Here is a 20,491-nt window from a genome sequence, read left to right as displayed (position 1 = left end):
GGTAGGTTGGTGTGAGAGGCCAGAAAAATGTGTGTTTGTGTATGTGTGTATGTGTGTGTGTGTGTGTGTGAGTGTGTATATTTGTGAGGGTGTGTCGTGATGTTTTTGGTTAGTTTTTCTATGCTTGTTATGGGTTGGTTAGGTCTTCTCCATACAGCATGTCACCACTTATTCCAGTCCCCTATCAGCTCCTCCTTCATCAAGTTTGCCCTCCAAAGATCAGCTTTCTCAGTATTTTTCTTCTGTAAGTTCCATTCACTTGGATTGTTCTTTGACCCCAACTGTCAACCCCTCTGTACCCATCACATGTCCATAGTATTTCCATCACCTTACTTCTATACCAACATTACCCATCCAGTGGAGCTGGCCTGCTTCATCTATTTCCATCCATTGCACTTCATCTGCATTCAGCATCTATGTTTTTTACTTAGTATGTAATATCTCGTGTGTGTGTTTGTGCGTAAATGTATGTGTACACACACACACACACACACACACACACACACAAATATGGTAAGTTTCATTCAGTTTCCATCTACTAAATTCACTCACAAAGTATTGTTCATTTCAAGGCTATAGTAGAAAAAAAAACTTGCTCGAGGTGCCATACAGTGGGACTGAACCCTTATTCATGTCATTGAGAATCAAACTTCTTAACCACACAGCCATCATATGAAAACCAATTATGTGTGTGGGTGTATATACATATACTGTTCTTTTTTGTGTGTATAGTCTTGTGTTCTTTTTCTGGTTGCAGTCAAGGATCTGTGGCCATGCTACAGTACTACAGTCAGTGTTGTAGCAGCCTTCATTCCATATATGGCCAACAGATGAGTTCAAGACAGGTTCAATATAGCTGCTTCCATATTTGTCTGATGTTCTGGTTTAAGGTTCATCTGGGCTCACAGATTGTAGAATGTCTTACCGTTGATTCCGACCTCCTTGTGTCTGTCTTAGAATGCTCTGAAAATACTTTCAGGGCGCTGCCCTTCTTCCTTTCACTAAACCATGTAACAAAATTAATCAATCACAAAAAACCAGTAATTGCTTAATTATTGGTTTCAAATTTTGGCACAAAGCCTGCATTTTCAGGAGAAGGGTAAGTCAATTACATCAACCCCCAGTATTCAACTGGTACTTATTGTATCATCCCTGGAATGGATAAAAGGCAAAGTTGACCTCAGTGGAATTTGAACTCAGAACGTACAGATGGACATAAATGCCACTAGACATTTCACCCAATGTGTTAACGTTTCTTATTTCTTTATTGCCCACAAGGGGCTAAACATAGAGGGGACAAATAAGGACAGGCAAAGAGATTAAGTTGATTACATTAACCCTAGTGCGTAACTGATACTTAATTTATCGACCTGGAAAGGATGAAAGGCAAAGTTGATCTCGGCAGAATTTGAACTCAGAATGTAACGGCAGATGAAATACCGCTAAGCGTTTCGCCCAGCATGCTAACATTTCTTATTTCTTTATTGCCCACAAGCGGCTAAACATAGAGGGGACAAACAAGGACAGACAAAGGGATTAAGTCGATTACATCGCCTCCAGTGCGTAACTGGTACTTAATTTATCGACCCTGAAAGGATGAAAGGCAAAGTCGACCATGGCGGAATTTGAACTCAGAACGTAACGGCAGACGAAATTCGGCTACGCATTTCGCCCAGTGTGCTAACTGTTCTGCCAGCTCGTTGCCTCAATGTGTTAATGATTCTGCCAGCTCACTAATGGGGGCAGAAACTAACTGTTGTAATTCTTGTTGTAAAATTACAAAAGTCATTTGTCTTAATGATGGACTAAATCACCATCATCATCATGTAGTGTCATGTAGCATCTACTTTTCCATGTTTGCATGGGTCAGATGGAATTTGTTGGGTGGAGGGAGATTTTCTACAGCGAGAGACCCTTCCTGTCACCAACCCTCCCCTGTTATTGAGCAAACTAACGTTTTCCCATTGCCAGGCATGTTTTTCACAGACTACTGGAAACTAACAACATCACTTGCGCAGCAGGAATCTTCGTTTACAATTACCATGGGATGCCATATAAGGATTTTCACACACGCACACATGCATGCATGCACGCACACACAAATACATTGATACATACATGTATGCATATACATACACACACACATACAAATATGTATACATACAGACACATACACACAAACACGTACACATACAGACACACGCACACACACACACACACACAGACACACACAGAGGCATGCATGCACACACACACACAGATACATTGATACATACACGTACGCATATACATACACACACACATACAAATACGTACACATAGACACATGCACCCACGCACGTACACATACAGACACGTACACATACATGATGGGCTTCTTCTAGTTTTCTTTTACCAGGTTGTGGAACTTAATCCCAAACTGTGAAATTGGGAAGCACAGCATTAAGATAGACGTCTATGTGTTAGGAATGGCATCCAGACATAGAAACCATGTCCAAGGAGACACTGGGGCATGATGAAGGCCATCAGATCAGCTGGACCTTGTTAAACCATCTGACACATAACGGTCACTCTGTCAGTTACAACAAGACAGGCTTCAATTGATCCAATTGATGGAACAGTCAGTTTGTGAAATTAATATGTGAGTGGCTGAGTACACCGCAGACACGTGTACACTTAATGTAGTTCTCAGGGAGATTCAGTTTGACCCTTTGAATTATAGGTACTACCATAAATCCTTGAGTATAGTCCGCCCATGAGTATAATATGCAGGGGATTTTTAAGGGGCTGTACCTCTGAAAACCCTAAACCTTGTGTATAATATGCACCCACTTCTCTAATTTGAGTCGAGGAGGTCTATATAACGTCCTTGGTTTGTAAAAATGTATATGGTAACATTCTTTATTATTATTGTATATAAACATAATGCAAACCATAAATCCTCGATTATAGTCCGCCCTTGAGTATAATACGCAGAGGATTTTTAAGGGGCTGTACTCTGAAAACCCTAAACCTTGTGTATAAATGCACCCACTTCTCTAATTTGAGTCGAGGAGGTCTATATAACGTCCTTGGTTTGTAAAAATGTATATGGTAACATTCTTTATTATTATTGTATATATAACATAATGCAAACCATAAATCCTCGATTATAGTCCGCCCTTGAGTATAATATGCAGAGGATTTTTAAGGGGCTGTACCTCTGAAAACCCTAAACCTTGTGTATAATATGCACCCACTTCTCTAATTTGAGTCGAGGAGGTCTATATAACGTCCTTGGTTTGTAAAAATGTATATGGTAACATTCTTTATTATTATTGTATATATAACATAATGCAAACCATAAATCCTCGATTATAGTCCGCCCTTGAGTATAATACGCAGAGGATTTTGAAGGGGCTGTACCTCTGAAAAACCTAAACCTTGTGTATAATACGCACCCCTTCTCTAACTTGAGTCAAGGTCTATATAACGTCCTTCGTTTGTAAAATTGTATACAGTAACGTCCTTTATTATTATTGTATATATAACATAATGCAAACGTGTAGCTTTTTTGTGCATTTTGTTTGCAGAAAATAAAGAAATAACAGTAATAACATTTAATAAATGTTGCTTACTGCAAGTTATGGATGATTCTTTTATGACTTCATTGCTTTCAGGCTTAGCTTAAGGTATTTTCGTGCCCGACATCACAAAATGTGTATGAATAAACATTGCCAGACAGCAAAGACTCGGACATTGCTTAGAAAATAATTTTCATTTTTAACCTCGTATATGGTACGCAGTAGGGATTTTGACCTTTAAATTTTGGGGGAAAAAATGCGGATTATACTCGAGGATTTACGGTATTTATTTTTTCCAGCTGAATAGACTGGAGTGACATGAAATAAAGTGTTTTGCTCAAGAACATAATGTACTGCCTGGTTTGGAATTGAAACCATGACCTTATGATCACGAGTGTAACACTCTAACCGCAAGACCACATACCATCATGATGGTTCTAATAACAGAGAGGAGGTGCAATGGCCCAGTGGTTAGGGCAGCGGACTCGCGGTCATAGGATTGCGGTTTCGATTCCCAGACCGGGCGTTGTGAGTGTTTATTGAGCGAAAACACCTAAAAGCTCCACGTGCTCCGGCAGGGGATGGTGGTGATCCCTGCTGTACTCTTTCGCCACAACTTTCTCTCACTCTTACTTCCTGTTTCTCTTGTACCTGTATTTCAAAAGGGCCAGCCTTGTCACGCTGAATATCCCCGAGGACTACGTTAAGGGTGCACGTGTCTGTGGAGTGCTCAGCCACTTACACGTTAATTTCACGAGCAGGCTGTTCCGTTGATTCGGATCAACCGGAACCCTCGTCGTCGTAACCGACGGAGTGCTTCCACTCTAATAACAGAAATGTATTTTTCTCTATTGCTTTGAGTAGTTTTCTTTTTCTTGGTCGCTTGTTTGTAAATACTAGCAATAATTAAGAAAGGACATTTTTTTTTTTTCATTACAGAAGATGAAGACGAAGAGAGCATTGATGTAGATACTGACAATGATGAAGATGAGCAGCAGCAACTACAACAACAACAACAACAAGCAGCGTCCGGCAGGAGTCGACCTTCTGCTCGTCCGTTGTTTAATACAACCTTTGACAAGTCTTTACCCGTTGCACATTCAGTAATTACATTCTTCTTCTCAGTTGTCTTTTTTTTTTGTGTTTCTTGTTGATGCAAAACATTCCTGCCATGACCATTTCATCTTATTTTTAGGCAAAGTGCTACAGCCAAATTCACATTATGCAATATTCCCTTCCCCTTTTGTTTCGAAGATGGTAAGGTTCAGACCATATAGGTCTCAGCCCTAGTAATGTGGCCAAAATAGTCCAGATTTCATTGTCCCATCATCATCAACTTTATGTCTTGTTCTCACCTGTTCTCATTTGCCCCTGGGTTGAATTATTTGATCTTTTGGCTGCTCAACTGATGCACACCCCTTACCTGTAGCACTCTCAGTCAGTTGATGTCAGCTCCTGTTAGGGTCCATACTCCATACCCGTACAATGTCACTGGTTAGAGGCAGATATGGAGGTGGATTTGAGGCAGACTGGTCCTCGTGCCGATGGAATGTAAAAGCACCCACTACATTCTCGGAGTAGTTGGCGTTAGGAAGGGCATCCAGCTGTAGAAACTTTGCCAGATAAGACCGGAGCCTGGTGCAGCCTTCTGGCTTCCCAGATCCCCGGTCGAACCGTCCAACCCATGCTAGCATGGAGAACGGACGTTAAACGATGATGATGATGATGATACATATACACACATATATAATGTTGGTATTGACCAAGTAAAATTCTTACATAATTTTAACAATATTTTATTATGGCAGAATCATTAGAACATTGGGCAAAATGCCTTGCCATACTTGTTCTGGGTCTTTATGTTCTGAGTTCAAATCCCTCTGAGGTCATCCTTTCAGCATTAATAAAATAAAGTACCAGTCATGTACTAGGGTTGACCAGATTACCTTCATAATTGTTGGTCTTGTGCTTAAATTAGAAATTATTTGAAAATTATTTTTTAAAAAATTAATTTTTTGTAAGTATCAACCTTTGGAAAATCTGTTTAATTTTTATTTGTTATATTTTAACCCTTTAGCATTTAAACCAGCCATAACTGGCTGAAACATTTTTTCTGTTTTATGTTCAAAGTGTCCAGACCTGGCCTCTCACACCTATCCTACAATGTCATTCTAAAAATAAACAATCAATCATCAAAATTTTGAACCTACAAGATAATGCATGATTCATTCTCTTTTACTTGTTTCAGTCATTTATTTGACTGTGGCCATGCTGGAGCACCACCTTTAGTCGAGCAAATCGACCCCAGGACTTATTCTTTGTAAGCCTAGTACTTATTCTATCGGTCTCTTTTTCCGAACTGCTAAGTTATGAGGACGTAAACACACCAGCATCGATGTCAAGCGATGTTGGGGGGACAAACACAGACACACAAACACATACATACACATATATATATATATACATATATACGACGGGCTTCTTTCAGTTTCCGTCTACCAAATCCACTCACAAGGCTTTGGTCGGCCCGAGGCTATAGTAGAAGACACTTGCCCAAGGTGCCACACAGTGGGACTGAACCCGGAGCCATGTGGTTCGTAAGCAAGCTACTTACCACAGCCACTCCTACGCCTATTTGTGAAAATTGTCTCTTAATATTGCATGCATTTTATACTTACAACAGTTAAATAAAAAAAAAAAATAATGAAACTGAAATTGAAATATAAAATATTTTCATTGTTTTTTTTATTTTTCCATTGCGTTTAGTATTTAGGTGAAGATCTCGAAGAAGTGCGTGGCCGGACAATTCACGATGATGAAGCTTGTATATCTTTGCCCATCATCACCCTACCCAGTGTCATCCTGGTGCCAGGACAGACGATACCTCTGCATCTATTTCAGTCCCACACAGTTGCCATGATGAAAAATCTTCTGGACAAGGACAAAACCTTTGGAGTTATTACCACAAGGTATCTTACTGCTTCATTATGTGACCCTTGGTCCTTTTTTTTTTTGTTTTTAACCTGTGTACTTTCAGTGAGAAATAGCAGTCAAATCTCCCTTGCATTACACTGATTTTAATTGATTATATTCATCCTCGTAGCTAACGAGCAGGGGTTCTCAAACATGACTATCACTCCTCACCACACACTGCCATCTTTATTTCGCAGCCCTTGTACATTCCATTCAATCCTCAATATTATTACTCCATCTTCTTGTTTGTCCCCCATGAACCTGTTTTCTATCTGTGTAGCCCCCAAGGATGGAAGGAGGGGTACATATAGGTCTCAGCCCCAGTAATGTGGCCAAAATAGTCCAGATCTCATTGTCCCATCATCACCAACTTTATGTCTTGTTCTCACCTGGGTTCTCACCTTGCCCCTGGGTTGAATTATTTGATCTTTTGGCTGCTCAACTGATGCACACCCCTTACCTGTAGCACTCTCAGTCAGTTGATGTCAACTCCTGTTAGGGTCCATACTCCATACCCAAACAATGTCACTGGTCAGACCTAGGTTTTTAGAAGTTTTAACTTAATGTTTTTGCTAAGGGCATCGTAATATCTCCATATTGTATCAACTTTGTTTACCACCCTCCCACGAGTTGATAGAATAAAAGTATCAATGCAATTCACAATCATCATCATCATCATCATCATAGGTGATTATGAAAGGTGCTGAAAAGTTCCTGGCTTTAAGGGTACTTTGAAAAGCCTGGTTGGAAGGGCCCAACCTTCTGAGTTCTTTTACAGGGGTTAGAAGAACTGAAGGACCGCTGCAATAAGTGTGAATCTGAGAGGGGGATATGGTGAATAAAATCATATTTAACTGGTCCTCCTGTATTTTCTTTTACCCAAAACTAGGAACTTTTAAGGGTATTACAAAAGGTCTGGTTGGAGACCCAAACTTCTGAGTTCTTTTACAGGGATTAGAAAAACCGAAGAACTGCTGCAATAAGTGTGTGAATCTGAGAAGGGAATATGTTGAATAAAACCATAATTAACTGATCCTCCTGTAGTTTCTTTTACCCAAAACCAGGAACTTTTCAGCACCCCACTTATATATAAACCCTTATATATATCCTCTCCTACAAATTGTGTAGTCTTGTGCCAATGTTTAGAAATTAATATTGTTTAAATTGCTTTTACTTAGTCCCAAATTCTTTGTGTATACATACACACACATACACACACATACGCAAAAATATACACATATACACACATGCATATAAACAAATACACACTGAAACACATGAACACATACACACATAAAAACACCAACAAGCACAATCGCACACATACACTATGTGAAGAAAGAAATGAGTTTCCATATGTTTGTTTTTTCTCTTTGTTTTCTCATTTTTTTTTTTTTTTTTACCAAAAGTTATTCTCCAGATGATGACTCTTCTTCCATGGCTAGTATTGGCACCACAGCTGAGATTTATTCCATTAAAGATGAAACTGATAATCAATCCGGTATAGCTACTGTCAAAATGAAGGCTCGAGGACGCCAAAGGTTTCGAGTGATCGAATTCCATCGTCAGACACATGGGTAAGTCTCCTCCTCCCAAAGAGTTTTCTACATCTAAATATGGTCTCGAATCATTTGTTCCACAGCACCAGAGAGAGAGATTATCTTGTCTCTGGCAAGGTTAAAGCGACTCCCTTCTTCCCTTTCATCATCATCATCATCATCATCTTCGTTTAGCGTCCGCTTTCCATGCTGGCATGGGTTGGACGGTTCAACTGGGGTCTGGGAAGCCAGAAGGCTGCACCAGGCCCAGTATGATCTGGCAGTGTTTCTACGGCTGGATGCCCTTCCTAACGCCAACCACTCTGTGAGTGTAGTTTGTTTCCTTTTTACGTGCCACCGGCACAGGTGCCAGACGAGGCTGGCAAACGGCCACGATCAGTTGGTGCTTTTTATGTGCCACTGGCACAGGGGCCAGGCGAGGCTGGCAAACGGCCACGATCGGATGGTGCTTTTTACGTGCCACCGGCATGAGGCCAGTCGGGGTGGCGCTGGCAACGACCACGTTCGGATGGTTGTTTGGATGGTTCTCTTAATGTCTATCCCTCATGCTGGCATTGGTTAGACAATAGCTTCAACACCAGAAGCAAGTAGATCTAATAACTGGAGCAGAATAAATTTTAAAATGAATGAGACGGCAAAAAGAGTGCTAGAGATAGCACAGTAAGGCCCGTGTCCTTTTCACTCAGAACGTTTTTGGTTCACCCATGGCTGTGGTAGATGCTATTCATCTAAGGTGTCACTCAGAGCCATCCCAGTGTCACACTGCCATATTTGTTGTACTTTATTGGTTGTTGCACTGGTATTTCATTGGACATTTCTTCTCAGCCACAGACCATGTACCTTATTTATTGCAAAACACCTGTTTCTGTCCCTCTATTTAGATTCTAACCTCTCTCATCATCTGACACAAAGCCACCTCCCCCAATACTACCCCCTACTTATTTGAGGGGGTCTTGTCTTGCACCCTGATCTCTGAGCTACACTGGTGCTGGTGCTACTTGTTTGTTTGTTGAGCGAAGCGGTCTTTGTCCCAGTAGTAGGAAAAGTCCGAAACGTGGTCCTTTGCTATTCGTAAGACCCGCAGAAGAGACAGCAGGTCAACCCCCGACACCGAGAGCATCGACGGATGGATGAATGCGCATCCAGGCTCAGCGGTTGCATAGGAAGTCGGGGGACAAGAAACAGGAAGAAAGAGTGAGAGAAAGTTGGAGCGAAAGAGTACAGCAGGGATCGCCACCACCTCCTGCCGGAGCCTCGTAGAGCTTTAGGTGTTTTCGCTCAATAAACACACACAACACCCAGCCTGGGAATCGAAACTGCGATCCTCCGACCGCGAGTCCGCTGCCCTAACCACTGGACCATTGCACCTCCACTGCTGGTGCCGCTTAAAAAGTACTCAGTACATTCTGTAAAATGGTTGGCATCCAGCCATAGAAACCATTTTGAAGAAGACAGTAGAGCTTTGTGCTGCCCTCTGGGCTTGCAGGCTCCTGTTAAACTGTCCAATCCATGCCAGCATAGAAAAGGGATTTTAAATGAAATGATGATAGTGTGTTGTCTATGAACAAATGTCCTGCTCAGGTTAGATTTGTTCAAACTCACTTCTTTCCAATTACTCGAGAACCACCCTAACACCACCACCACCACCACCATTGTCATCATCACAACTGTCATCATCACTACCACTATCATCATTGCAACTACTATCACCATTGTCATCATTGTCACTCTCACTACCATCACCACACCACCTACAGCCGTCCAAGAATTTGGACCTGGAGATCTCCATTTCCAGCGACTTCGAGGGCCACCTCCCAGTGGTGTTGGGCGTCAACGAAGAGCCCTTGACTACAACAAGACGACCAAAGTTTTTTTTTTCCAAGGTCTGGGGTCTCCTGCCCCTAAGCCCCAGACCAGTGGTTTTCAACCAGGGTTCCACCAGTACAGTCCAGGGGGTTCCGCAAGAAGTTACAAAACTGCTAAAATCGACAGTAATTTTTAATTCTCCTGTGCAGATATGTGTGCATAAGACAATTAAATTATTGCACAGGGGTTCCTCAAGCCAGTGAAATGTTTTCTTGGGGTTCCGCTCCAGCAAAAAAGGTTGAAAAGCACTGCCCTAGACCATCACCTAATCACCCTTACCCGTCTTGTTGCTTAACAACAATAACAACAAAAACACCATCTACAGCCGCTACCACCACCACCACCATCACCACCATCACCACCAACATCACAATCACCACCACCACCACCACCACCACAATCACCACCATCACCACCACCACCTTCACCACCTCCACCACCACCACCATCACCACCACCACCATCACCACCACCACCACCTTCACCACCACCACCATCACCACCACCACCATCACCACCACCACCCCACCATCATATCCTAGCCATTCTCTTTGCCTTTCAGTAAATCATGAGAAACAATTGAAACAGAAATACTTAAAAATTAAATTAATTTTGTGTTCTATTTTTTTCTTTTTTCCCTCCTCTTTATCTCTTCCTGCTCTCCCTCCCTCTTCACCGATTTTTTCCAGAATCTTGATGGCCAAGGTGCATATATTACCTGAGAAGATTCAGTCTGACTATCTAGATGGCGCTCGACCACAGAGCCACTACAAGTTCTGTTGTTGCCCCACACAGCAGGATTTGGTCGTGAAAACAGCAGTCGACAGAAATGGCGAAATCTTGAGAAAAGTCAACATGTTGACCAATAAACAGGTAAGATTCTTTCTCTTTGAGTAGCAACCATCGAGTTTGATTGTGTTTTTGGAGAGGAGAAGAGCTGGGTGCCTTCTTTTAAATTTTTCATGTCCTTTTCGATGACTGGCACCCGTGCCAGTGGAGCGCTAAGAGCACCATCTGAGCATGATCACTGCCAGAGCAGCTGACTGGCTTCCGTGCCGGCGGCACGTAAAAAGCACCATTCAAACGTGATCGTTACTGTGCCAGTGGAGCACTAAGAGCACCTTTTCTTTTCAAGTTTGTTTCTTTTTCTTTTCTTTTTTTTTTAACTTGGTTCAGTCATTGGGCACTGTGCCGCCGCCGCTAGAATTTCATGTTTAAATTTAATAGTTCTAAACATCTATGTCATATTAACCTTATTATTATTATTATTATTATTACTGTTCATCTTTCATTGTATATTTTTTCTAGCTGGACAAATTCACATCCTCCTACTTCACACAATGGCCTCCTTGGGTGTACAAAATGTATGACACGGTAAGTAGTAGTAGTAGTAGTAGTAGTGGCAGTAGAAGAAGAAGAAGCTGTGTATTCACTTGAAGTTGGTTTATCCTTTTATTAAAGTTTGAGAGAGGATAATATCGAAGGAATTGGCCAAAACCTTTTCTTTAAAACAGAGAACATCTGACTGTGTGCATTTGTTTAACCATTTGTTTCTTTGTTCACCATCTTAGTATTCTCGGTAACAATATCTGTCCCCTTTAACTATGTGCATCCTAGTTAACCATCTATCACCTACATGTATTCCTTTAACTGTGCTTATCCTAATTAACTGTGTATAGGGAGAGTTTATGAAAAAAACGAAAGACAAAGACAGGTGGTGTACAAAACGAACAGATGTATTAGTATAATGCTCAGGAATAGAAAAAGTCTTTTATGTTTCGAGCCTACGCTCTTCTACAGAAAGGGACATAGAGAAAACAACGAGAGAAACAAGGAGAGAAAACTGTGTATATCCTGGTATTCTACTTAACCAACGTGTAATCCCTTTAGCTGTGTCTATCCTTGTGAAGTGAATGTATCCTGGTAACTGTATCACAATTAACTGTCTGCATCTCAATAAACTGGATACATCCCAACAAGGTATCCTTCATGAGCAATGCTGACCCTTTCGTCTGTTATTTATCCATCTTCACTATTTACCCTTTTATTCTATTTTATTTTATGGAAATTGTAGTTAAGACACCCGTGCCGGTGACGCGTAAAAAGCACCGTCCGAATGTGGCAGATGCCAGCGACGCCTGATTGGCGTCTGTGTCGGTGACACGTAAAAGCACCAACCGATTGTGACTGTTTGCCAGCCTGCTCTGGCCCCTGTGCTGGTGGCACGTAAAAAAACATCCACTATGCTCATGGGGTGGTTGGTGTTAGGAAGGGCATCTAGCTGTAGAAACACTGCCAAATCAGACTGGAGCCTGGTGCAGCCTCCATGGCTTACCAGACCCCGGTTGAACCGTCCAACCTGTGCTAGCATGGAAAATGGACATTAAACGATGATGATGATGATGATATATATACATCTATTGGCACGTAAAAAGCACCAACCGATCGTGATCATTGCCAGCTTCCTCTGGCCCCTGTGCCAGTGACATGTAAAAAGCATCCACTACTCTCACAGAGTGTTGGGCATTAGGAAGGGCGTCCAGCTGTAGAAATATTGCCAGATTGGATTGGAGCCTGGTTCAGCCTCCTGGTTTCCCCAGACCCCGGTTGAACCGTCCAACCCATGCTAGCATGGAAAACGGACGTTAAATGATGATGATGATGATGATTCCCATGTAAAATATGCACTGAGTAAATAAAATGCAGAAAAGCAACTCTGAATTAACGTCTCCATGTAAAAGTAATTTCTGGGTCTTGGGTCTCCAAAAATAAAACGTTTTTCTTATTTTTTTTTTTTTAATCTCCTGTCAGCAACAAAAGTGTTTAGTTGGTGTTGAAATTGCTATTCATGTGTTTTTGCAGGAGAATCTGATTCAACGTATACGCAAAGAACTGTGTAGCTGGAATGAAAGTCTGAAAACAGAAGTATCTGGAATGGATCCTGTGGATTTCTCTTATTGGGTTCTTCAGAATCTCCCCCTGGACGACAGCCGGCGGATTCATCTACTCAGCATTGATAGTGCTGTTCAGAGATTGCGCTGTGAACTTAGCATCATGCAGAATGTATGTGGGAAAAAAAATACTTCTTGTTTATTTACTTATTTACTCTTTTACTCTTTTACTTGTTTCAGTCATTTGACTGCGGCCATGCTGGAGCACCGCCTTTAGTCGAGCAAATCGACCCCGGGACTTATTCTTTGTAAGCCCAGTACTTATTCTATCGGTCTCTTTTGCTGAACTGCTAAGTGACGGGGGACGTAAACGCACCAGCATCGGTTGTCAGGCAATGCTAGGGGAACAAACACAGACACACAAACACATACACACACATACATATATATACATATATACGACAGGCTTCTTTCAGTTTCCGTCTACCAAATCCACTCACAAGGCATTGGTCGGCCCGAGGCTATAGCAAAAGACACTTGCCCAAGATTCCACGCAGTGGGACTGAACTCGGAACCATGTAGTTGGTAAGCAAGCTACTTACCACACAGCCAATCTCTTGCATTCATTCTCTCCATTACCTCAGGTTCTATCTGCATAGTAAAACAATGGTTTATTGGACTGATTTATAACTATCTTTTGTTTAGAAATATTTCCTAGTTCCTTGTTTAAATCCTTGTGAAGGAGCATAGCTCAGTGGTTAGAGCATCAAGCTCAGAATCACGAGGTAGTGAGTTCAGTTCTTGGATCGGGCTGAGTGTTGTGTTCTTGAGCAAGACACTTTATTTCATGTTGCTCCAGTTCACTCATCTGTAGAAACGAGTTGTGATGTCACTGGTGCCAAGCTGTATTGGCCCCTTTGCCTTTCTAGGTGCAATTTCATGGTCATTCATGACTGAAGGGAGGGAGTCTTCCCCCTTTACCCTTTTAGTTCAAGTTCAGCTGAGGATAATGTACATCTTCAGGAATAAGACAACTGGTGGTGATAATGATTGGTAGTAGAACTGATCAGAACATTATTTACCTACTAGCAGTATCGCCTGGCGTTGTTCAGGTTTGTTTCGACCCTTTAGAATTGGAATTTTTGAAAAGTAAAAATTTTGCATTATGTAGCTTGTTATTCTCTTTAAGTGAACATTTTTCTGGTTGAAATACACCAAAAAATGGTGACACAGCTGTCAAAAAAATCGTAAAAAATAGGGATTTTCATAGAAAAGAAGCACCTTTTTGATGTAAATAATTTTTGGTCTTAACATGGTCCAATTTGGCCTTCTTCTATCATACTCTCAATTTTGGTCAACTTGCACCGCAGGGTCTCTGAGGAGATAGTGTTAGTTGAAGGCTACCAAACCTGCCATACACAGACAACTTCAGCTTTATATAGAGAGAGATTTATACAATAGTATGTTCCTATCTACCTTTTATGTCACTCTAAGGGAGGTAACTCGGAACCGTATGGTTGGGAAGCAAACTTCTTACCACACAATTCACATCTTTTCATATAAAAAAAAATCAAAAACAAAACAATCTCAGTGTCTTTGTTGATGTTTTTCTTGTTGTTGTTGTTTGTTGTAGTGTTCAATCCTTTGTTGCCGCAAGTGTGACTTGGAAGTGGCAAACAAGAGCGACGTATTCAGCATGTCACTGGAAGGGCCGCTGGCAGCGTACGTCAATCCCGGAGGTCACGTGCACGAGACAGTTACTGTACATAAAGCAAAAGGACTTACTCTCATTGGACAACCCTCAACTGAAAACAGCTGGTTCCCTGGGTAATGTATTTAGTTTCTCTTTTTGCCTTTTTTCAAACTAAGAACAGATCAGTGAACAATGCTGTTGGGTACTGCGTAAAAGCATCCAGTACATTCTATAAAGCGGTTGGTGTTGGGAAGGGCATCTAGCCATAAAACACACACACACACATACACACATACACATGCATGTACTTGTTACTGTCTCCCTTGCCTGGCCATTGTGTGCTACTTGTAAATAAATGTTGCCATCATGCAAGCAGCGTCCTTCATTCATCTTCTGTGAAAACATGTCTTGTTGTAGGAAAAGTTCTTAACTTGGAAACAAGGTTGGTGACAGGAAGGGCATCTGACCACAGAAAATTCACCTCAACAAAATTCCTTCCAAGTCATGCAAGCAAATAAAATTGCATGTTAAAATGACAATGGTGGTGGTGATGATTTCATATATAAATATGATGGCCTTCTCTTAGTTTCTTATTTCTATATTGCCCACAAAGGGGCTAAAGATAGAGGAGACAAACAAGGACAGACAAAAGGATTAAGTCGATTACATCGACCCCAGTGCACGACTGGTACTTAATTTATCGACCCTGAAAGGATGAAAGGCAAAGTCGACCCGGGCGGAATTTGAACTCAGAACTCAGTGGCAGACGAGATACTGCTAAGCATTTCGCCTGGCATGCTAACGATTCTGCCTCTCTAAGTTTCTGTTCTGCAAAACCACTCACAAGGCTTTGGTTGTCCCAGGGCTGGTGTAAAAGACATTTATCCAATTCAGTGCCATAATATGGGACTGAACCCCAAACTATAAGGCTGGGAAGCAAACTGCTTAACCATATAGCCATACCTGTGCCTTTGGTGAGAATAAACAGCAACATTGTTAGAGAAGGATTATGAAATCCTTTCTTCAAATTAGGGTCTGTCAAACTCGCAAATAATAAACTAAACGATGTTGTTGGCCTTTTTCTTTTTTACGTTTTTTATATATCTTTGTGTTGTTCTTTTGCAGATATGCTTGGACGATAATCAACTGCAGTCAGTGTGGTTCACACATGGGCTGGCGTTTCACGGCTGCCAAACGCAAACTCTCTCCGCAAAAGTTCTGGGGTCTGTGTCGTGCCTCTCTTATTCCTGGAATAAACGACACCGATGTCTTAGTGTTATGAAAGAACGCTTGTCTTGTGGGGGAAAAAAAAAGTCAAAAAGAAAAAAAACAAAAATTAAAAAACAAAACAAACCAATCCTCACTTTACCCCCTCCCTTCTCCAATAAACAGAAAATAAAAACTATTCCACCCCCTTTTACCAAAAAAAAAAAAGAAAACACAAAAAGAAAAACAAACACTTATTCAGAATGTTGCATTGTCTCTAGGCAAAAGTCTCTTGTCTTTAATGAAACACTGATTCTGTCCCAGTTTTAATGGCCTAACCCTGTATATTTTCCAACTATTAAAGCTAGACTGGCTGCTATAGAAAAATTAGTGTCAGTTTATTATTATTATTATCATAGAAATATTATTATTTCTAAGTCTCTCCAAAGGAGACTACGGCAGCGGTACTGGATATTAATAGTTATCGCCAAGCTAATATGGCAGTCCGGAAATATAGGACGAATGCTGCCGCTGATTAGCTCCAAGAGGCCATCGCCTCTAGGACGAATGCTGCAGTTGATTAGCTCCAAGAGGCCATCGCCTCTGGCTAGCTATGTGACACACGAACCTCCACAGGTTTGTGTGTCACATAGCTAGCTAGAGGCGATGGCTTCTTGGAGCTAATCAACGGCAGCATTCGTCCTATATTTCTGGACTGCCATATTAGCTTAGCGATAATTATTGATATTATTATTATTATTATTATTATTGTTATTATTATTAAGAAGAGCTTGAAGTGATTGTTACAGATTGTTTATTTAACAGTTTGAATGATATTGTGACATCTTGTCTGTCTTTTTCAAGTTCAAAATGTAAAATGAAAGCCACTGCAGAAACACAGAAATTCAAAGACATAAACGAGGAAATCCTGTGTTCCTATTTTTGATAGAATGACATCATCAGTTTTCAATTTTGTAACTGGTAAAAGGGAACTTGACAAAATAATTCTGGAAATTGAGGAAAACAATTTCATAAACATGACTGAATCCAGGATTTTTGTAGTCAGCACAAAGAACACCTGTGTTTTATGGTCTCTCCAAAATGCGCAAAAAGTTTGGAAAATTTCCTCCAATGTGTCCAGTTTGCAACAGATATGATTGTTGTACAGCCAAAATTTCGGAGTGACCAGATGGCTTTCTACTCCCTGTAGCAAAAGGAGTAGAAAGTGATTAACTGGCACTGAAATTTTCTTTGGCATTTCAAAAGTGTTATGTGAAAGTTACCAGCATATTGCAGAAAAATACCCTTGTTTCAAACAAATATTCCCTCAGCCTTTAAACGGAATTGTAGCCTTTAGACGGAATAAAAATATAAGAGAAATATTATTAAACGACTATTTCTGACTCCAAGAAAACTAACATTGGAGTTTCTGAACACTGCACCTTGAAAAACAGCCACAAGTGAGGTAAGCCCTCATCTTGAATCATAACAGAAATGTTAGGATTTATATCGAAGCTGGGGTGTGTACAGATTCCCTTTTGGTGTACACAAAATTTTGTATTTTATGGTCTCTCCAAAATGCACAAAAAGTTTGGAAAATTTCCTCCAATGCACCCAGTTTGCAACAGATATGATTGTTGTACAGCCAAAATTTCTGAGTGACCAGATGGCTTTCTACTCCCTGTAGCAAAAGGAGTAGAAATTTTCTTTGGCATTTCAAAAGTGTTTTGTGAAAGTTACCAGCATATTGCAGAAAGATACCCTTGTTTCAAACAAATATTCCCTCAGCTGACTATTGTAGCCTTTAGACAGAATAAAAATATAAGAGAAATATTATTAAACAACTATATCTGACTCCAAGAAAACTAACATTGGAGTTTCTGAACGGTGTACCTTGAAAAACAGCCGCATGTGAGGTAAGCCCTCATCTTGAATCCTAACAGAAATGTTAGGATTTATATGGAAGGTAGGATGTGTAAAGATTCCTGTTTGGTGTACACAGAAGAATGTACCAGACACAACTTGGTTTACATTGGTTGTATGACAGAACAATTAAACAAAAGATTTGACCTGCACAGGTATGACATCAGTCATATAAGCAGTAGTTCGACAGAACTTATCAAACATTTTACATCAAATGGCTGCAATTTTGAGGAACACCTGTAAGTACACATTCTCGGAAAACATTCTGAATCTACACTTTCAGTTTTCAAAATTCATGAGGACAAATATATTTGTGAATTACTAACATCGTGCCTTGGAGGAATGAATAAAATGACAGGTGAATTTCATCACATTTACACAAAATGGTTTGACTAAATATTTTTCCTTTTCATTTTTCTTTCGCCTTTTACCAGTTACAAAATTGAAAACTGGTGATGTCATTCTATCAAAATGGGAACACAGAATTTCCTCATTTATGTCTTTGAATTTCTGTGTTTCTGCAGTCGTTTTCATTTTACATTTTGAATTTGAAAAAGATAGGTGAGCTGTCAAAATATCATTCAAACCGTTCAATAACCAATCTATTGCAATCACATCATGCTCTTCTTATCTATTTACCTTTGTGAAGAGTTACATCATTCTTTATAAAATGTTATTATTATTATTATTTTATTTGTCTGTCTTCATGTTCTGAGTTCAAATTCTGCTGAGCTCGAGTTTGCCTTTCATCCTTTCAGGGTTGATAAATTAAGTACCAGTTATACACTGGGGTCGATGTAATTGATAAGTTCCCTCCCCTCAAAATTTCAGGCCTTGTGCCTGTAGAAGAAAGGATTATTGTTATTATTTGTTACTGTAGATGCACGCATAGCTGTGTGGTGGAGCAGTTCACCTTGTAACCATGTATTTTTGCATTCAGCCCCGCTGTGTGTGTGTCTTTGTCCCCCACCAACAATTTACAACTTGACAACTGGGGTTGATTTGTTTGACAAAACCAGTGGTTCCCAAAGTGGGCAGTACTGCCCTGCTGGAAGGCATTGAAGAAAACTGGGACAATAAGGGGATTGCCAAAAGAGGGCCGTGGATGTAAACCCCCCCCCCCAAATAATGGATTAAGTTTTATTTATGAAATACAGTTTTGAATTTGCTGCAGAAAGTGATCTATGTTTGTGAGGGTGTGTGCTAGGAATGTAGTCCAGGGGCTAAGGGATTTGCAGCCTGAAAAATTTGGGAATCATTGGACTAAGGCCTTAAAGGTAGTGCTCCAGCATGGTCATTGTCCAATGACTGAAACAAGTAAAAGCAAAAGAGATATGTATGTGTGTGCATATATGTATATGTGTGTGTATGTGTATATATGTATGTGTGTGTATGTGTATATATGTATGTGAATGTTGTGTGTATATATATTGGGTTGTCCGGAAAGTTCATGCCAATTTTTAAAGGAAAGAAAAAGGTCAATAAATATTTGCCTTTACGTTTTTAATCAACCAAATATGAACCATTTTGTTGCACAATGCGTCTCCATCTTTCCTTTAACTTGAAAATACCCTCTTCCCAGAATTGAGGTGGTTTCATGGCAAAGAATTCATCCCTCTTCCCAGAATTGAGGTGGTTTCATGGCAAAGAATTCATCCCTCTTCCCAGAATTGAGGTGGTTTCATGGCAAAGAATTCATCCCTCTTCCCAGAATTGAGGTGGTTTCATGGCAAAGAATTCATCCCTCTTCCCAGAATTGAGGTGGTTTCATGGCAAAGAATTCATCCCTCTTCCCAGAATTGAGGTGGTTTCATGGCAAAGAATTCATCCCTCTTCCCAGAATTGAGGTGGTTTCATGGCAAAGAATTCATCCCTCTTCCCAGAATTGAGGTGGTTTCATGGCAAAGAATTCATCCCTCTTCCCAGAATTGAGGTGGTTTCATGGCAAAGAATTCATCCCTCTTCCCAGAATTGAGGTGGTTTCATGGCAAAGAATTCATCCCTCTTCCCAGAATTGAGGTGGTTCATGGCAAAGAATTCATCCCTCTTCCCAGAATTGAGGTGGTTTCATGGCAAAGAATTCATCCCTCTTCCCAGAATTGAGGTGGTTTCATGGCAAAGAATTCATCCCTCTTCCCAGAATTGAGGTGGTTTCATGGCAAAGAATTCATCCCTCTTCCCAGAATTGAGGTGGTTTCATGGCAAAGAATTCATCCCTCTTCCCAGAATTGAGGTGGTTTCATGGCAAAGAATTCATCCCTCTTCCCAGAATTGAGGTGGTTTCATGGCAAAGAATTCATCCCTCTTCCCAGAATTGAGGTGGTTTCATGGCAAAGAATTCATCCCTCTCTCCCAGAATTGAGGAGGTGGTTCATGGCAAAGAATTCATCCCTCTTCCCAGAATTGAGGTGGTTTCATGGCAAAGAATTCATCCCTCTTCCCAGAATTGAGGTGGTTTCATGGCAAAGAATTCATCCCTCTTCCCAGAATTGAGGTGGTTTCATGGCAAAGAATTCATCCCTCTTCAGAATTGAGGTGGTTTCATGGCAAAGAATTCATCCCTCTTCCCAGAATTGAGGTGGTTTCATGGCAAAGAATTCATCCCTCTTCCCAGAATTGAGGTGGTTTCATGGCAAAGAATTCATCCCTCTTCCCAGAATTGAGGTGGTTTCATGGCAAAGAATTCATCCCTCTTCCCAGAATTGAGGTGGTTTCATGGCAAAGAATTCATCCCTCTTCCCAGAATTGAGGTGGTTTCATGGCAAAGAATTCATCCCTCTCCCAGAATTGAGGTGGTTTCATGGCAAAGAATTCATC

General features: G+C 40.7%; 1 protein-coding gene across 3 annotated transcripts in view; it reads left to right on the top strand.

The window, feature by feature from the left end:
• The window catches only part of LOC115221695 (protein cereblon), a 44,072-nt gene extending 27,934 nt beyond the window's left edge, over positions 1-16,138 (top strand). For all 3 annotated transcript variants that reach the window (XM_029791900.2, XM_029791901.2, XM_036511038.1), the window contains 8 exons: positions 4,503-4,666; positions 6,330-6,532; positions 7,946-8,113; positions 10,651-10,834; positions 11,270-11,335; positions 12,824-13,024; positions 14,486-14,679; positions 15,671-16,138. In XM_029791900.2, the coding sequence (XP_029647760.1) occupies positions 4,503-4,666; positions 6,330-6,532; positions 7,946-8,113; positions 10,651-10,834; positions 11,270-11,335; positions 12,824-13,024; positions 14,486-14,679; positions 15,671-15,827 (1,337 nt within the window). In that variant the 3' untranslated portion in view covers positions 15,828-16,138. The remainder of the gene's footprint in view (positions 1-4,502; positions 4,667-6,329; positions 6,533-7,945; positions 8,114-10,650; positions 10,835-11,269; positions 11,336-12,823; positions 13,025-14,485; positions 14,680-15,670) is intronic.
• The last annotated feature ends 4,353 nt before the right edge of the window (positions 16,139-20,491 follow it).

This window comes from Octopus sinensis, linkage group LG18 (genome assembly GCF_006345805.1).
Source record: "Octopus sinensis linkage group LG18, ASM634580v1, whole genome shotgun sequence".
Taxonomy (NCBI): domain Eukaryota; kingdom Metazoa; phylum Mollusca; class Cephalopoda; order Octopoda; family Octopodidae; genus Octopus; species Octopus sinensis.
Note: the sequence above shows the minus strand (reverse complement) of the source record. Positions and strands in the feature narration are given on the sequence as shown.